This window comes from Rhagoletis zephyria, unplaced genomic scaffold, assembly GCF_001687245.7.
Source record: "Rhagoletis zephyria isolate East Lansing unplaced genomic scaffold, Rhagoletis_zephyria_1.1 Rzeph_scaffold_00154, whole genome shotgun sequence".
In the NCBI taxonomy this organism is placed as follows: Eukaryota; Metazoa; Arthropoda; class Insecta; order Diptera; family Tephritidae; genus Rhagoletis; species Rhagoletis zephyria.
In genome coordinates, this window is record NW_016157238.1 from 37,300 (window position 1) to 52,825 (window position 15,526).

At 33.0% G+C, this 15,526-nt stretch overlaps 3 protein-coding genes across 3 annotated transcripts; 2 read left to right on the plus strand and 1 right to left on the minus strand.

The window, feature by feature from the left end:
• The first annotated feature begins 308 nt into the window (after positions 1-308).
• On the plus strand, positions 309-1,375 carry LOC108354187 (uncharacterized). Its single transcript, XM_017605382.1, has one exon. It carries the CDS (start codon positions 400-402, stop codon positions 1,357-1,359), a length of 960 nt encoding a protein of 319 aa, XP_017460871.1. The 5' UTR covers positions 309-399; the 3' UTR covers positions 1,360-1,375.
• A 97-nt stretch (positions 1,376-1,472) lies between these two features.
• On the minus strand, positions 1,473-11,332 carry yki (Transcriptional coactivator yki). The gene is made up of 7 exons (XM_017605362.1): positions 10,287-11,332; positions 6,543-6,625; positions 6,344-6,490; positions 3,264-3,370; positions 3,044-3,212; positions 1,785-1,849; positions 1,473-1,734 (listed from the first exon to the last, which is right to left on the minus strand). Exons 1-7 carry the CDS (start codon positions 11,072-11,074, stop codon positions 1,633-1,635), a joined length of 1,461 nt encoding a protein of 486 aa, XP_017460851.1. The 5' UTR covers positions 11,075-11,332; the 3' UTR covers positions 1,473-1,632.
• Positions 11,333-13,712: 2,380 nt separating this feature from the next.
• LOC108354177 (beta-1,3-galactosyltransferase brn-like) lies at positions 13,713-14,928 on the plus strand. Its single transcript, XM_017605371.1, has one exon. It carries the CDS (start codon positions 13,721-13,723, stop codon positions 14,729-14,731), a length of 1,011 nt encoding a protein of 336 aa, XP_017460860.1. The 5' UTR covers positions 13,713-13,720; the 3' UTR covers positions 14,732-14,928.
• The last annotated feature ends 598 nt before the right edge of the window (positions 14,929-15,526 follow it).

Consider the following 15,526-nt stretch of genomic DNA (forward strand, 5'->3'; position numbering starts at 1 on the left):
TGGCAGGCTGTAGGTGTGGTTTTGGTTAGTGTATTGGTGTTTTTGGTTCAGTGTGTTAGTGTATTTTGAATAAATTGTAATAGAAATAAAATAAATTGTAATAGAAATGACAGAAATTGTAAAAGATAAGAGCACATGCCAAAAAACAGGTGATCTCAGCTGTAGGCATTTTTTGGCAATCAGCTGTTAGTGTTTTTACTTATGAAACTGTACGATGCTCCTGATGTTTCCACTCGTTACAATTATAACGTGTTGCCTCTTCTTATAGATTTACGTTCTTTGTAGAAAAGAAAAGAAACAAAGCCCATTTTAACTCAAAGTCGATTGTTGTTATCGAAACCGCCGTAGTCGTATGCTTTGTATACATAATTGTTTAGTATTTAGTTTAATTTGCGTAAAATGGATTTTATTGATGATTTTATAGAGGAGTACAAAAATAATCCTTGTCTTTGGAAAGCTGATTGTACTAATTTCAAAAATCGCACAAAGCGTCAAGAGGCCTACTTGAAATTAATTGAAGTGGCAGCAAAGCATGGGGAACACTACAATATTGAGAGAACAAAGCAAAAAATTAATAATCTGAGATGCGCGTTTCGTCAACAATTGAAAAAGATTATTGAATCCAAAAATAAAGGGGTTAAAGAGGAACCATACTGTCCTAAGCGTAGATACTTCGAATCTTTAATGTTTCTAAAAGACGAAGAAAACTTGGAGAGAAAGGCAAAGCGAAGCAGTGGAAACGGTGTATCAAATACCGAAGAACTTGATACCAGCATACTGGAGCAAGAATGTAAATTGCCCAGGAACTTGGCAGATAATATAGGCGAGGGGGAGAGAACTTCAAAGTCACTATCTCAGAATGAATTGTTAGAAGAACAAACCCTAGAGGAATGTTATACTGAGTACAGCGACGAAGTCTACCATAAAATCAACGATTTAATTCCCCACGAAAAAAATGTAAAAGATAAAGTATATGAGTGTGAAAAGGAAACATCTTTCCTCACGGAAACTAAAAGCAGTCGAAAGCGTTCTTCATCTACATCTTCTCAAATATCAAAGGAAGCTGAACCTGCCAAGAGAATTTTTAAAATCGAAACACCCACGATAGACTTGGAAAAACTGTGTTCGTTGACGTGCAAGGGACATAATAGCACTATGGAAGACCATTTCTCTAGCTTCGGAAAAGTTATTGCACACAAGCTCCGGACAATGGACGGTTCCCAAGCTATTTATGCTGAAAAAATCATAACAGACGTGTTATTCCACGGTCAGATGAAAATGTTATCAGTATCGAGTATAAACCAGTTTTTAAATGTTAATTTTTCAGATTTATGCGAACCAGTTCGAATTAATAAATAATTTCACTAAGCATTAATATGACTCAAATCATTCAAAGTTTTAAAATTAAAGACATAAATAAGTTTGAATAGATAGTTTCCCCACCCTTTGTCAATGATTGTACGACAGTTATTTCTCGAGTTTTGTTATAAAGTTATATTTATTTTCAAACTAATCTTAATGTTTAACATCAGTTGTTTACGGCTGAAATTATGTTGATAAAAATTGTTTAACCAAAAAGGACGAAACATTTGATACTTTGTTATACAAATCTAATTCATGCTCTTATGAAGTTTAATTTATCTTATACCAGTCCAAAGTATCAGGCTTCGTTGCAGATGCATTCAACATGCTATGCACGTCGCTGAACATTTCATTACATATGTTGTCCTCGAGCTGAAATGAAAAGTTTAATTTTTTTTTTTTGTATGGCTAGGTAAAAATACCTGTAATGACGACACGAGATTATCCGGGCAATCGATACCACTTAAAGCATTAAGGCTACCTGATTCTAAAATACATAAAAAATGTTATTTTGGGCATTACTTATGAAATGTTTTACAGTTTTAGACACTAAACATGCATTACAAAAAACATTAAATCACTAATATATAAAGAGGCACATTTTGCGAGTACTTCTTATTGAATATGTTTGTAAAAGCCGATTTGAAAATTTTGTAAAGAAAACGTATTAATATAAGAGATAGCAGTTAAGATTGAAGCTCTCTAAAACCAAAAAGAAGTTAAAATAAGCCCTTTCTCTTCCCTCCCTCCTCCCTGAATATACTTTTCTATGATGTCTGTAAATATATGTAATAAACCATAGCGACATGTATTGAGCAAAAAATATATAAAATGTTACAGAAGGGTTTAAATATCTGATCTTTAGGAGTATTCAAAAAAGCCAAGGTATTATGTAATGGAAACAGAGGAGACGTCATAGAGATTTTGTAGCCCTTATTGCAATGCATTTTCGATCTGTACATACATATGTACATCGTTCATGAGAATAAGTTATCAACTATACATATCGCTCATAATAATAAAAAAAGGCAATATTTTAAAATTTTAGCTTTGTGGAAAAACGCAATCAAAATTTGATCAATTCATACAATTGGTATCAGAGATTGGCAAACGATGTTGTTTTTGTGACTTAAATCCTGCTCACATTAAAAACGGGGGATGAACGAACACCAGCAAATAGCGTGCAGTGCTTGCAAATACAGCCACCGCAGGTGCACGAAACTTATAACAGCTCATACTGATGTTGACTTCGGCAAACCAGTATTCCGAATTCTCTGGGTTTGGATCAAACTTTGTAGAAACATTAAATAAAATCTAAAAGGTCTCACCTAAATGGCAAACTTTTTAATTAGACTCTAAACAAATTTACTTTTAGTATAATAAAGTGCAAGATTGAAGTTGCTAAAAATTGCGTTGAGTTTTGGCAATTTTTTTCCTTCCAGTGCCAGTTGAAAATTCTTAAAAATAAATAAATAAACATAAATGGCCTACAATATCACTTTGAAATGGCGTGCTATAGATATGACCGATACTGTATATATATACATACATGGAAAAAGTGGACCAGTGTTTCAAATCAACATAATTAAACTTTCTTTGTAATGAAGTCTAATATACGTAAGAATAGTGGCATGCTAAGTTTGTTAAGCTTTTAAACTGATAATTTTAAAGGTTGCATTACCACTTATGCAATCCATACTATCATCAATGTTCGGCATAAGGTCTGTCGTAGCGGAAAACGTATTTGAAGACAAGCTCAAACCACTATCACTTGATTCTTGCCGTGCGTGATTGTCTCCGGACAAAAATGGGTCCATTTGAAGACTTCCATTTTGTCTAGTCAAAGAACTCTGAAAAATTATGGTTAATACATGTTTGATCGTATTGAAATCGGTACGAACCTGTTCGGAACTTTGTTTAAAATAGTCCTGCTCCTTATCAATTTGTTGAATGTTCAGCCATGATGGACCCGGTTTTTGTGATTTTACTGGTTTTTGTAAAAAATCGGCTGCAATAAAATTGTATAAGTACGTATGTACATAAGTTAATAATGAATTAGATGTGCTGAAGAGCTTCTGAAAAGCTTCTGAAAAGCCTTCCAACGTTTGTTATCGTTTCAAAATGGCAGAACTTTTTGAAACCGCTTTTTCACACAATGATTTGCAACTAATTTAATGCGTATACAAAATTTCAAAGAGAGGAAATAATCAAAGTAATTAGTGTATTGAGTTTTATTTTGTTCACTCAATAATAATTATTAATAAAACTCAAAAAAAGACCATACCGGTTACCAAAGTTGCATTCTCCGAAGAAGAACCCTCTTAAACCACAAAACAATAAAATGTGAAAAATCATTACATTTAGGGAAAAAAGAACACCCAAATAACTAAACTCAATAGAGAATCATTACTATTAATCTACAATGTAAAATCAAAATATATAGTTGATTGTTAATTTATATTATTCAACTTATTATTGCGGACCCTGTGATAAGCACTTAATAAAAAAGAACTCTTCCAGCCATGCCTAATTAAGGTTAGTAAAAAAAAAACACAATTCATAGTAATAGCACTGTCGGACGGGACAATATTTCCACGCAATTCGCTATCAAATCGAGAAGGGGAAATTTGAATTTCTCGTTAGAACACAGATATTTTTGTCACTTTTTGGAAATATGATTCAGAAAAAAAAGTTGTAAGTTGTGATTGCAACTGAAAGAGCGCAAATCGATTTCGGAAATAGATACATAGACGTTGTTCGTTCTGTAGTGTATTTCAATTTTCTTGTGTTAGAATTTGTATTTTGCTTGCAACACAGTATAGCCCGCAAGTGCTGTCAAACAATTTAAGTGTTGACGTAATTTGTTGAACTAAATGTCAAAAATGATTTATTTTACNGGTTGATTGTTAATTTATATTATTCAACTTATTATTGCGGACCCTGTGATAAGCACTTAATAAAAACGAACTCTTCCAGCCATGCCTAATTAAGGTTAGTAAAAAAAAAACACAATTCATAGTAATAGCACTGTCGGACGGGACAATATTTCCACGCAATTCGCTATCAAATCGAGAAGGGGAAATTTGAATTTCTCGTTAGAACACAGATATTTTTGTCACTTTTTGGAAATATGATTCAGAAAAAAAAGTTGTAAGTTGTGATTGCAACTGAAAGAGCGCAAATCGATTTCGGAAATAGATACATAGACGTTGTTCGTTCTGTAGTGTATTTCAATTTTCTTGTGTTAGAATTTGTATTTTGCTTGCAACACAGTATAGCCCGCAAGTGCTGTCAAACAATTTAAGTGTTGACGTAATTTGTTGAACTAAATGTCAAAAATGATTTATTTTACCGTATATAATTGTTTTTTTATCATGCATATATAAATTGCATATATAATTGTTTATATACATATATAAATTGAAAAATATGCATCTAAAGCTCAAAAAATATTCCCATAAAACATGGTACAAAACTTCAAAATACAGAAATCCATATCCCACTAAATTCTAGCGTAATAACGTGCAAGCTTCAAGTGGCTAAGAATTCGCGCTGATTTTCGATTTTTTTTGCCGGTGGTGTTATTTTCTTCCATACAAAAAAAAGCAATAAAAATTTTAACATACTTTGTATGGAAGAAAAAACAAATTATCAAAAATCAATGCGAACACTCAGCCACCTGTAACTTGCACTTTATTGAGCTAGAATTTAACGAGCTATAAAACTGCAAACATAGAAAAAGTTCTTAATAAAAAGTTTTTGTAAAAATTGATATTGTTTGCAACTCCTGTTTAGTTATTTATTTTCAATAATTGTAATTTAAAATATATCGTCACCTGAAATGCAAAAGGACGTAACAAACATCGTTGCTGAAATTCAAAAAGGCGTAACTAATTAAAAAAAAAATTCAAAATTAAGTTTTTGATTGATATGATCGATTTCATCGAATTACAAACAACTCCATCATTTAATGAAAAAAATAAAAATAAATTTAGTCACGATATTTTCCATTTGAGTTACGATGCTGTTAACAAAAACCACAGAAATAAAAATTTCAAAAACTACACAAAGTTCACAAACATTAATCAAACTTCCCAAAATTTCAAACTTCTTATTTAGAATTTTATAAAAATAGATTTTGTTCATACACTAGGTTTATTCCACAAGCTACTCGAAGTCACTTCGAGTTACACATACGCGTTCCACAAGTTTTAGAGTTTATTTGATATACGCTGACCTTTTGAACTTTGCTCGAGTTTTTCTACAAGTATTATATAAACGAAAATGCTGAACACACTCGACAAATCAATTCTAAAAAATCAACGGTAATTTTTAGTGTCTTAAAACTACATACTCGCAATTTTCCAAACACTGTATAAAAAGTTATAAATTTTGATGAACATTTGATTAATTTTATGTGAACTTTGTGCATTTTTTAACTTTTTATTTCTGTGGTTTCTATTATAGATCGAACCAAGGAGTATTAGACAAGGTGTGATTGATAACAAAGTGCGGCTATCATTTAAGGTACTATAACGTCAAAAATATAAACAAACGACTCAAAATTCAGTTTTTTTTTCAATTTGACTTTATAAGATGCTTCCTCTGAGAGCAATATCAAATTCAATCACACTTTGTTAAATACATTTTGGATCGAACTATATTTTAAATNTAGTTTTTTTTTCAATTTGACTTTATAGGATGCTTCCTCTGAGAGCAATATCAAATTCAATCACACTTTGTTAAATACATTTTGGATCGAACTATATTTTAAATGGAAATCATTAAAAATAAATAAATAAACAGGAGTTACAAACAATATCTTTTTGATTTTACTGCTATTATTTTGACCGCTGCGGTATATAGTTTTTGTTAGATAATGAGCTGCATTTACAAAAAAAGGAAAATAATCCAAACTGGTCAAAATGTTGTGTAACAAACAGTTTTCACATGACTATATTTATTTAAATTAATTACTTACGTATTCGGGGATCATTCCAAGACGTTGTTCGGTTTACATGGTTTATAAAGTATACGTCTCCAGATTCTGTGTATGCTTGCTCCCATCCCTCCGGGAGTGGTCCCAAGTTTTCAGCCAAATTGACAGATTCTTTATTTTTCAAATTTACTAAAATTTTATGTTATTATATGCTTAAAAATTAATAATAATTTTTACTTACCACTATGTGGAAGTCCTTCTTGAAATAACTGCTGTTTTAATTGGATCCTTGGATCTTCCCACTGCGTCGTTTTTGTTGTGTGGCTACAAATATATAAAAAAAAAAAAAAACTAAATTAACAACACACTTTTTTCTATTAAAAAGCCAAATAAATAAGCAGTAGGTAGTATTGTCCAATATGCGCGACAACGGCAAGGCACTATTTTCTAATGAAAACTACTTTCACTCTACTTAAGACGTTTAACCTTTTGTACGTTATCTATGTATTTAATAAGTAATTGATCATGATTATGATGTATGTATGTTTCTTTTCAAATTGATAATTGTATTTTGCGGTGTCTCATAATTTTAAAACAATTTTAGTAATTACTATAATTTCTATTCTTAGATTAAAGTATAACCGATTTTAAATATTTACTTTTTACCCTGCAAATGAATTATGAACGCATCTACCCACTCTGTGCCTACTATTCTATATGATAGTGAATCAAAGACAATTGAATCTAAAATATGTATGTACTATATATGTAGCTATGTATATGCGATGTGTTAATTATAAAGGTATGCATCGGAATTCAGTTTGCTTCACTGTAAAGTTTTTTTCAAATATGTAAGCTACTCATACTCTAACAAAGAGGGCATGGAAGGAAGAGAAGTGAAGATATTGAGCGCTGTATACAAGAAAAAAGAACTCAAACACAATATGTTTCGAAAAAGGGAGACATAAATCAGCAGTACCATGCTGTTAAACTTACACAAAAAAGATGTTCCTTCACAAGTATTTGAGTAGTTTTGGAAGTTTTCGTTTAATGCTACATAATGCTAATGTTAGAGCTGACTCTTATGTTAAATAGCAAACATGGAGAAACAATGTAGGGCGCTCCGAATATTGAATCCAACAGCATATTTTTATAAAGAAAGTGGACTAATACGATACTTTCATTTCCCAATACCAGGCGCTCATACATAAGAAACCCCGCAAACATATTTTGAGCATTCATAATATATGAGTCCGAAAGGAGTCCTAGGTAGGTAAGAAATAGGTTAAAATAAATAAATTTGTTTACACTTATATGAATCGCCAATATAAAAACAAAAACGATTTGAATTTTATATCTAAATTTGTTTATACAGAGATTGAAAATAATTAGAAAACAAAAAATGTAAGTGTGTACATACAGTGCCGGACAAAAGTATTGGCACAGAGAATTTTCCGCAATATCGGAATATCGTTTTTTATTCCAATTTATTTTCGATAATTTTTTATAAATATATAGTTCGTCCTACACCAAAAAACATAAAAACTAAATCTCTAAATTTTGTGCAAAACTCAGGAAAATTCAATAAATTTGCATGCTTATTTGCAACTTTCTATTCAGATTTTTTACAAAAATTCTAAGTATGCAGTTTTATAGCTCAACTAATTTTAGTATAACAAAGTGCAAGCTTGAAGGTACTAAAAATCGCATTGATTTTTGGCAATTTTTTTCAGTCAGGTTCTTCCGTACAAAGTATGTTCGACAATTATTTTTTGTATGGAGAAAATGAGCAACACTTTCTACTAAAAAATGTCCAAAAATCAGCGCAATTTTTTAGATACTTCAAACTTGCACTTTGTTGTACTAAAATTAGTTGGGCTATAAAACTACATACTTAGAATTTCTCTAAAGATCTGAATAAGAAGTTGCAAATTAGTATGCAAATTTATTGAATTTTCCTGAGTTTTGCACAAAGTTTAGAGATTTTGTTTTTATGTTTTTTGGTGAAGTACGAACTATATTTTTATTAACTTATATTGAAATTAGAATAAAAACCTTGCATATATTGCGAAAAATTCTCTGTGCCAATACTTTTGTCCGGCACGGTATGTTATTTGAAAAAAATTTCTGCTGAATATCTTTGCAAATATAGTGTGTTCAATAAGACTCAAAGAACAACCTAAAATAAGAGCCGGAATGTAGTAATTTATGAGGCCGATAAGAGCCTCAAAAAAGGGTCTGAAATAATATAAAATATGTATATCCCCGCAAACATATTCTGAGCGTTCAGAATATATGAGTCCGAAAGGTGTCCTAGGTAGGTAAGAAATATGAGTTTCAAAAACAAAAAATTTTTTACTCTTATATGAATCTTTTAGGATTCATATATGAGCCAAGTTATGAGCCAGCACCTTGAGCCAATATAAAAACAATAAAGATTTGAAATTTATATCTAAACTTGTTTATACAGAAATTGAAAATAATTAGAAAACAAAAAATGAACAAAATTTAGCTTCAGCTGCTGCTATTGAATGCATGTTGGAATGTGTATATGCATGTAAGTATGTATGTATGTTATTTGCAAGGACTTTTTGCGGAATGCCTTTGCAAATATAGTGAGTTGAATAAGACTCAAAGAGCAACCTAAAATAAGAGTCCGAATGTAGCAATTTATGAGGCCGATAAGGGTCTCAAAAAGAGTCATATATGAGGCCAAAACTTGTTTTAAAAGAGTCCAAAATGAGCCGTATATGAGGCCAATAAGAGTCCAATATGACTCATATTGAGGCTCATTTGATGTATGAATTNAAAAAAAGTCCAAAATGAGCCGCATAAGATGCTAATTAGATTCCAATATGACTCATATTCAGGCTCATTTGATCTATGAATTTAAGCTCATTTAAGTCGACCTTCGGAGGAAGGAAAACATCCTCATATCGGACTCTTAAATGAGCTAATTATGAGTGTAAAGCCTCCGAAATAGGACCCCGTAAAGACTCATTTAAGACTCTAAATGACAAGTAGCAAGCATGATAAAAATATAGCAAGGTAGAACCGTTCTCTCAATTTGTCGGCCATGATTTTTTTTTTTAAGTTTGCCAACATTTTAAAATCATATAAAAGTGAAAATAACAAAAAGGAAATTGTTCGAAATTGTTGTTGCTTGAGATTGAAAATGAAAATGTGTGTGTGAGTTTGTGAGTAAATTTAAAAATTAAACTGTTTGAAAACGTCAAGAATTTTAAAAGCGACTCTCAGCGGTTCTACCTTACTATATCTTTATCATGGTAGCAAGCTTTCCATACGCATGCATTTTTTTGTAGAAGTTTTTAATTCGTTTGTAGAAGCCTTTGGAAATTCACAAAGTAGAATTTTGGAAATTTAAAAATTTATACAAACAATTTTCTGCTTAGGAATAAAAAACTTGTTACTTCACATGTATGAGCGCCTGGTATCGGGAAATGAAAATATCAATTTGACAATAAAAACTGGTCATAGGGTGGTCGTGGGAAAATGCACACATTTTTGGTTATTTAAAAAATTTACATAATATGTATGTACATAAATCATATATATGTATGAAAGATTCGAACTTTTTTGCAAACATTGCAAACATAAACCAATATTTTAAGTTTTTATTGGAATAAAAAGAAAATGTATGTCTTTTCGTAACATTATGTTAAATGCTAATATTTTAAACGAAAAAACTTCATACGTATTCCTATACTTCCTATGAAGTTTTCAAATACTACTGAATGCGATCAACATACTCAAGTACTCTGGAAAAGCGGAACAGTGTTTTATGTTGCAGAGCGCTGTTGAGTAACATTGCTCAGTTCCTCAAATGTATGATGTTCTTTTTTTGTTCCTATCTTTTTAAGTACTCTAAAATATATGTTCCATTTACTCATATACACATGTAAAGAGTATTTCTGCTGGTACATTTGCAGTGCTTTATTAACTATTGATTTATAAATTTACTTACTTTAAATAATAAATCTGACCATCATTAGTTTTTGCTTGCTCCCATCCCGGAGGCAATGGTCCTAGTTCATTTTGTAACTGTATAGTACTGACAACATCATATGAACGTTGTTTCATATGAAATGTCTGAATTGCATTCGATCCATCTTTAGTCACTGACTGGTCGACTTGATCCATTCGGACTCCCGACCCAGCATTAACGCCTGGAGGAAATTGTACGGCGTTTGATGTATAGACAGGTCCAATGCCATCCTGCAAGCATGCACCTGCTTCCATTACGTTACCTATATGTACATTATATGTTTGTTGAAGTGAAGCTGGGCTACTATGCGCACGCGAATGAGAAATAGCCAGTCTATTTGCTGCTACTTGTGGCTGTGTTATTGTAGCCGGAACTGCGGCTATAGAGCTCGTGGAAATATTTCCTTGGCTAACATTGGGCTGCGAGCCAGTGTCATAAGCAGAATCAGCGCTATTAGCGCGTGAATGTGCTACAGATGGTGACCTCGACGTCGTTGCAGGTGGCTTGAAAAACGATTCTGGTAGTTGACGCATACGAAAAGGCACTTGTAGTGGACGTTTTGATTCTCCTGGATTTAAAACGCTATCAAATAGGGCTTGCAGATTATTATCTGAATCTTGATCTATGCGAACAACCAAGTTGTTCGACTCTTTTCCTGTAGATCGTTCTTTTTCTTTAGCATTGCCTTTATTAAGGCCACCCACTGTTTTACTTAAAGACATGTTACCAAAATATCCACTGGTAATTATTCGTTCTGTGTTGTGCATATACCAATAGAGAATCTTAAAATGGCGGTTGTATGGCTTATTCCAACCTTAGGCTGCCATCGTAAAAGAGCAAGAAGTAATTATCTACCAAACTGAAGAATTTGAGTTTCTTAAGGCTTTTTTGCAGTACTTGACAGATAAATAATACGCTTTTTCCCAATTTTCTTCATAAATTCGATTAATTTCGTGTAACTTTCAACAAAAAAATTAAGACACAACTTTTATGAGAATACAGGGTTACCATCACTAATATAAAAGCAAACTACGTACGATCTTGACTTCCTGTTGCAGAAGTCTAAACCTATGTTCACAATATAACTTGATTTTTACTCGTTTAAGCGTAGGCAATTTCATAAAATCATTTCACGAATATGGGTTATGATTGTCTGCATTAACACAATTTCATGAATTCAACTATACACCCATGAATTTCCATATGATTTCATGAAATCGTGGGGTGCAAGTCCGGTAACGCTACGTTTCACAAACAGTTGTTTACTAGGGTTATGATTTTTTTTAGATAAAGATTAAAACATTGGAAAAGTTACGTGGATTTGTTGAAATATAAAGTAAATTCAAAGAGAAGAAATTCAAATACATTAAAGCCAATTTAAATATAACATGGACCATTTCCTGGTACCAACGGCTTTTGCAAATTTAAAACAGAAAAAAATACAACCCTACCTGTTGGTTTCTCGCTGGTGCGCTGCCACATTTTCAAAAGACTTAATTTCATAAATTCGCGAATTATGCATAAACGGGACCATTTTTGAATTCATGCCGATTTGTGACGTGCGCTTTGATGTTGTCACACAAAGGGAGAGACTTACAGTTTAACGCCGACTCCGAACGGCGATTGTATTTTTATACGAAGCTGTTTTTTAAGGCAGAAATACAATCGGTGGTTTGCCATTGCCTGCAGAGGGGCGATAGCTGTTAAGAAAAAACCTTTTTGCTATATTTTTTGCGATGTTGCTTTGACCAGGGCTTGAACCCAGGCCCTGCGGAGTGGAAGCGCGAACTGCAAACACACTTTTGGTCATAGGTAGTAAATTGTAGCAGTAGTACAAAAGCAGAAGCAAAAGGACTATTTTCCATGATGCAGTAATACCAAAGAACTTAGGTCGGTGTTATGCAGAAATTTTGTTTGGCAAACTGCGTGCAATTGTTGTTGCAGCAAACTCGGAGAGAGCGAGTTTGGCGACTCTCACAGCAAACTAATTTTGTTTGGTCAAACTGCAGCAAATTCGGTGTTGTCATATACAAAAATTTTAAATTTTGCGCGTTATGTACATCTGAAATTCTCATTTCGTGTTGGCAATAGCCATGAAAACCATAATGAACGTGCAACCCTATGCCAAACTCGACATAACCACCTCCGAGCAAGCTAAGCAGCCGCCATTTAATTTGGCAAACAAAAGTTTGTCTGCATAACACCGACCGTAGATAATAAGAATGGATAACTCGTTATAGTTGTAGCGAAAGTGAGTAACAGGGGCTTGCCTTCTCTTTTGCCTTAGTACGTTTTTTGATTGGATGAAAAGAGAAGGCGCGCCCCTGTTACTAACATGCGCTACAATTTTCTGACTATTTCTGGGAGATAAGGAACGCAACTATTGCATCATGACTATTTTGTTTTAGTGTCAAGTTATATGTTTTTTGTTCGGTGTAGTACTGAATGATAATAAGCGTTTTCATTCAACCAACATTTATAATCACGATGATTGCGAATGCTTCTGTTACATTCACTTTCTTTACAGAATGGAACTCTACTATTCAATAACACATTACAGTTTGGTTGTTTTAAATTAATTTAAGCCACTCAGGAATGAGTTTTTTTTTTATACAAACAAATAATCCAAACTTTGAAAAGAATGTCGAGAGAATGCAGATCCTACTGATTCAATCATTTTACAGCCCTGGGGGGCAATTTATGTTCTGTGAAAACATGAAGCGAAACAATTTTTCATTACTTCACATAAAATTAAGATTCTGTTTTTAAATGTATATTAAATAATTTATCAAAAATTTTTGACTGTGTAAACTTTTTTTCATAAATAGTGCGTTCCAGAACGTCTACGATTTGCATGTTTTGCAGGATTTAGTTCAAAGTCGTTCCCGCACGCCACGTTCACATAATGTTTATTAAAGGTGAAAACAGCTGTTACTGGAACAGGCTAAAAGGTTTGTGGCAGTGAAAACGAGAAGTTGGGCGTGTTTCTCAAAACCATCATCTTGTGTAAAGGAATATCATTGTCTTAGACTCACAATAATTTATTAAATAAATATTTGATAGATGTTGATGGAATCGCCTTTAATTATCGAGAATCACTTAAAATGATAGACCGAAACGATAAAGTAAAAAAATAAAATTTTCACTGACATTGAATTTTTCATTTTCACTTTACTGTTTCATATAGGCTGCGTTTCTTTATACATTGCGGATAATCCCATTTCACAGCCGGAATAAACAGAATGCGTTTGAAATAAACGTGAACACATCATCAGGAACGTTCTAAAGAATAAATAAACATAAAAGTTTATTCCAAACGTTCAGAATGAATAAAGAAATGCAGCCATAATCAGATTTGGCCCCTTGTTTGGGGACACACTTGTACCATATGTTATCGACTAAGGGACGAATTGATGCATGCTGCTCATACCTATTTTAATTTTTTTATTTTTTGGAAAATGGGATATTTCGTCAAACATGCCAGGAGTTTTGCAGTTATTGGAATAACTCTGTACTTATTGGATTATGTTGGGGTATTGAAGCATTGTAATGAGTTGGCTTATGGAAGCAACTTTAACTATCCGGCTGGTTCCCCCAATGACTATAATTATATGTTTCTCAACAACGCTTCAGGGAAATGCCCATCGTCACCTAGATTAATACTAATAGTAAAATCTGCTGTCGGAAACGTTGATCGTCGCAACAGTATTCGCCGTACTTGGGGTTTAGAACATCGTTTCTCTGATGTAGAAATAAGACGTGTATTTCTGCTTGGCGTTAGTCGAGATTTGAATATGAATCGTATGGTGGAAAGTGAGTCAACAAAACAAAAAGACATTGTGCAGATAGATTTTTTAGATTCTTATTTTAACAATACTATCAAAACAATGATGGGGATGCGATGGGCCCTTACCTATTGTGGTAAAAGTGACTACTTCTTTTTTGTGGACGACGATTATTATGTATCGGCAAAAAATTTGTTGAAATTTGTTGCCGATCCCGACTCGTATCCAAAACCTACTCGAAATTTTATTGCTAGCAGTTTTATATTTGCTGGCTTTGTAATGCAAACACCACCTCACAGACATAAATTCAGCAAGTGGTATGTACCTCTCAGTGAATATCCTTTTGATTTATGGCCACCGTATATTACGGCAGGAGCGTTCGTTCTTAATCGAAATGCGTTGTCTAAGCTATTTAACACAGCAATATATTTGAAAGGATTTAGGTTTGATGACATTTTCCTAGGAATAGCAGCGCTGAAAGCTAATCTGACTCTTACGCATTGCGATTTTTTTCACTTCAATAAACCGAAATATAAAAGTCTTTCAAATTTCCAATATACCATCGCATCACATGGTTTTGATAATAATATAGAATTGGAAACGATTTGGAATGAATGCCGTTCTTCCGGTTTTGCATAAGTGAATAAAAACATTGCGTTTATTTCTATAATTGCTTAAATTGGTCAGTTTAATAATTTATATTGGAATTCGTTGAAAATTTTTCTATATACATATGTATGCATGTGTGCATATATGGACTAGCTTAGTATTAAGTTGAAAATCATTATTGATATGAATAAACAATTTGTATTGAAAAATAGCCTTTCAAATTTCAAGCATACCCTTTTCTTTTCTGTATAATACCTTTTAAGTAGATAAGTATGTAAAGTTGGTTACCGTTTTTTCTTTTTAATACGTACATATGTATCTTTTTCCATCCTTTGTTGTTGTTGTTTTTGTAGCGGCTACAACAGCCCCGCCCAGATCGGTTAGTATATTAGAAGTTGTCAAGCTCGGCTAACGGGAGACCCAAAAAGCGTGCAGCCTCTATAGGGTCTGTCCATAGGGACAGAGGCGTCAGTTGCGTAATGTTTTCCGGGCATACGAAGAGATGTTTCGAGTCGTCGGGTGTCTCTCCGCATGCCGGACATTCGTTTGGCACATCGCTCGGCGAACTAACCCCGTTTAGGTCGGTGAAATATCTCCATCGCTTGTTGAGATGGTTTGGTTTAAAAAAGAAAGGAGAAAGGAATGTTGAGTGGAGGGCCTCTTTACTCTCAAGAAGTCCTTTTGAAAGGGGGTTTTAGGTCCTGAAATTATCTTCTAATTTAGGGCTTCGGAGCGGAGCGGATTAAAGGATTTTAGCTGGAGCGGAGTTGAAGCAAAGAGCCAAAAAAAAATCATTTGCTCCTTAGCTCCTTAATGAAAGATCTA

Excerpts from the sequence above, each read along its gene's own strand:
- yki (XM_017605362.1), bottom strand. The coding sequence starts at position 11,074 with ATGCACAACACAGAACGAATAATTACCAGTGGATATTTTGGTAACATG. Across the intron at positions 1,850-3,043 it reads TAGTATGGATTGCATAAGTG|AATCAGGTAGCCTTAATGCT; the intron begins GTAATGCAACCT and ends TATGTATTTTAG. Across the intron at positions 1,735-1,784 it reads ATCTCGTGTCGTCATTACAG|CTCGAGGACAACATATGTAA; the intron begins GTATTTTTACCT and ends TTTTCATTTCAG.
- LOC108354177 (XM_017605371.1), top strand. The coding sequence starts at position 13,721 with ATGCATGCTGCTCATACCTATTTTAATTTTTTTATTTTTTGGAAAATG.
- LOC108354187 (XM_017605382.1), top strand. The coding sequence starts at position 400 with ATGGATTTTATTGATGATTTTATAGAGGAGTACAAAAATAATCCTTGT.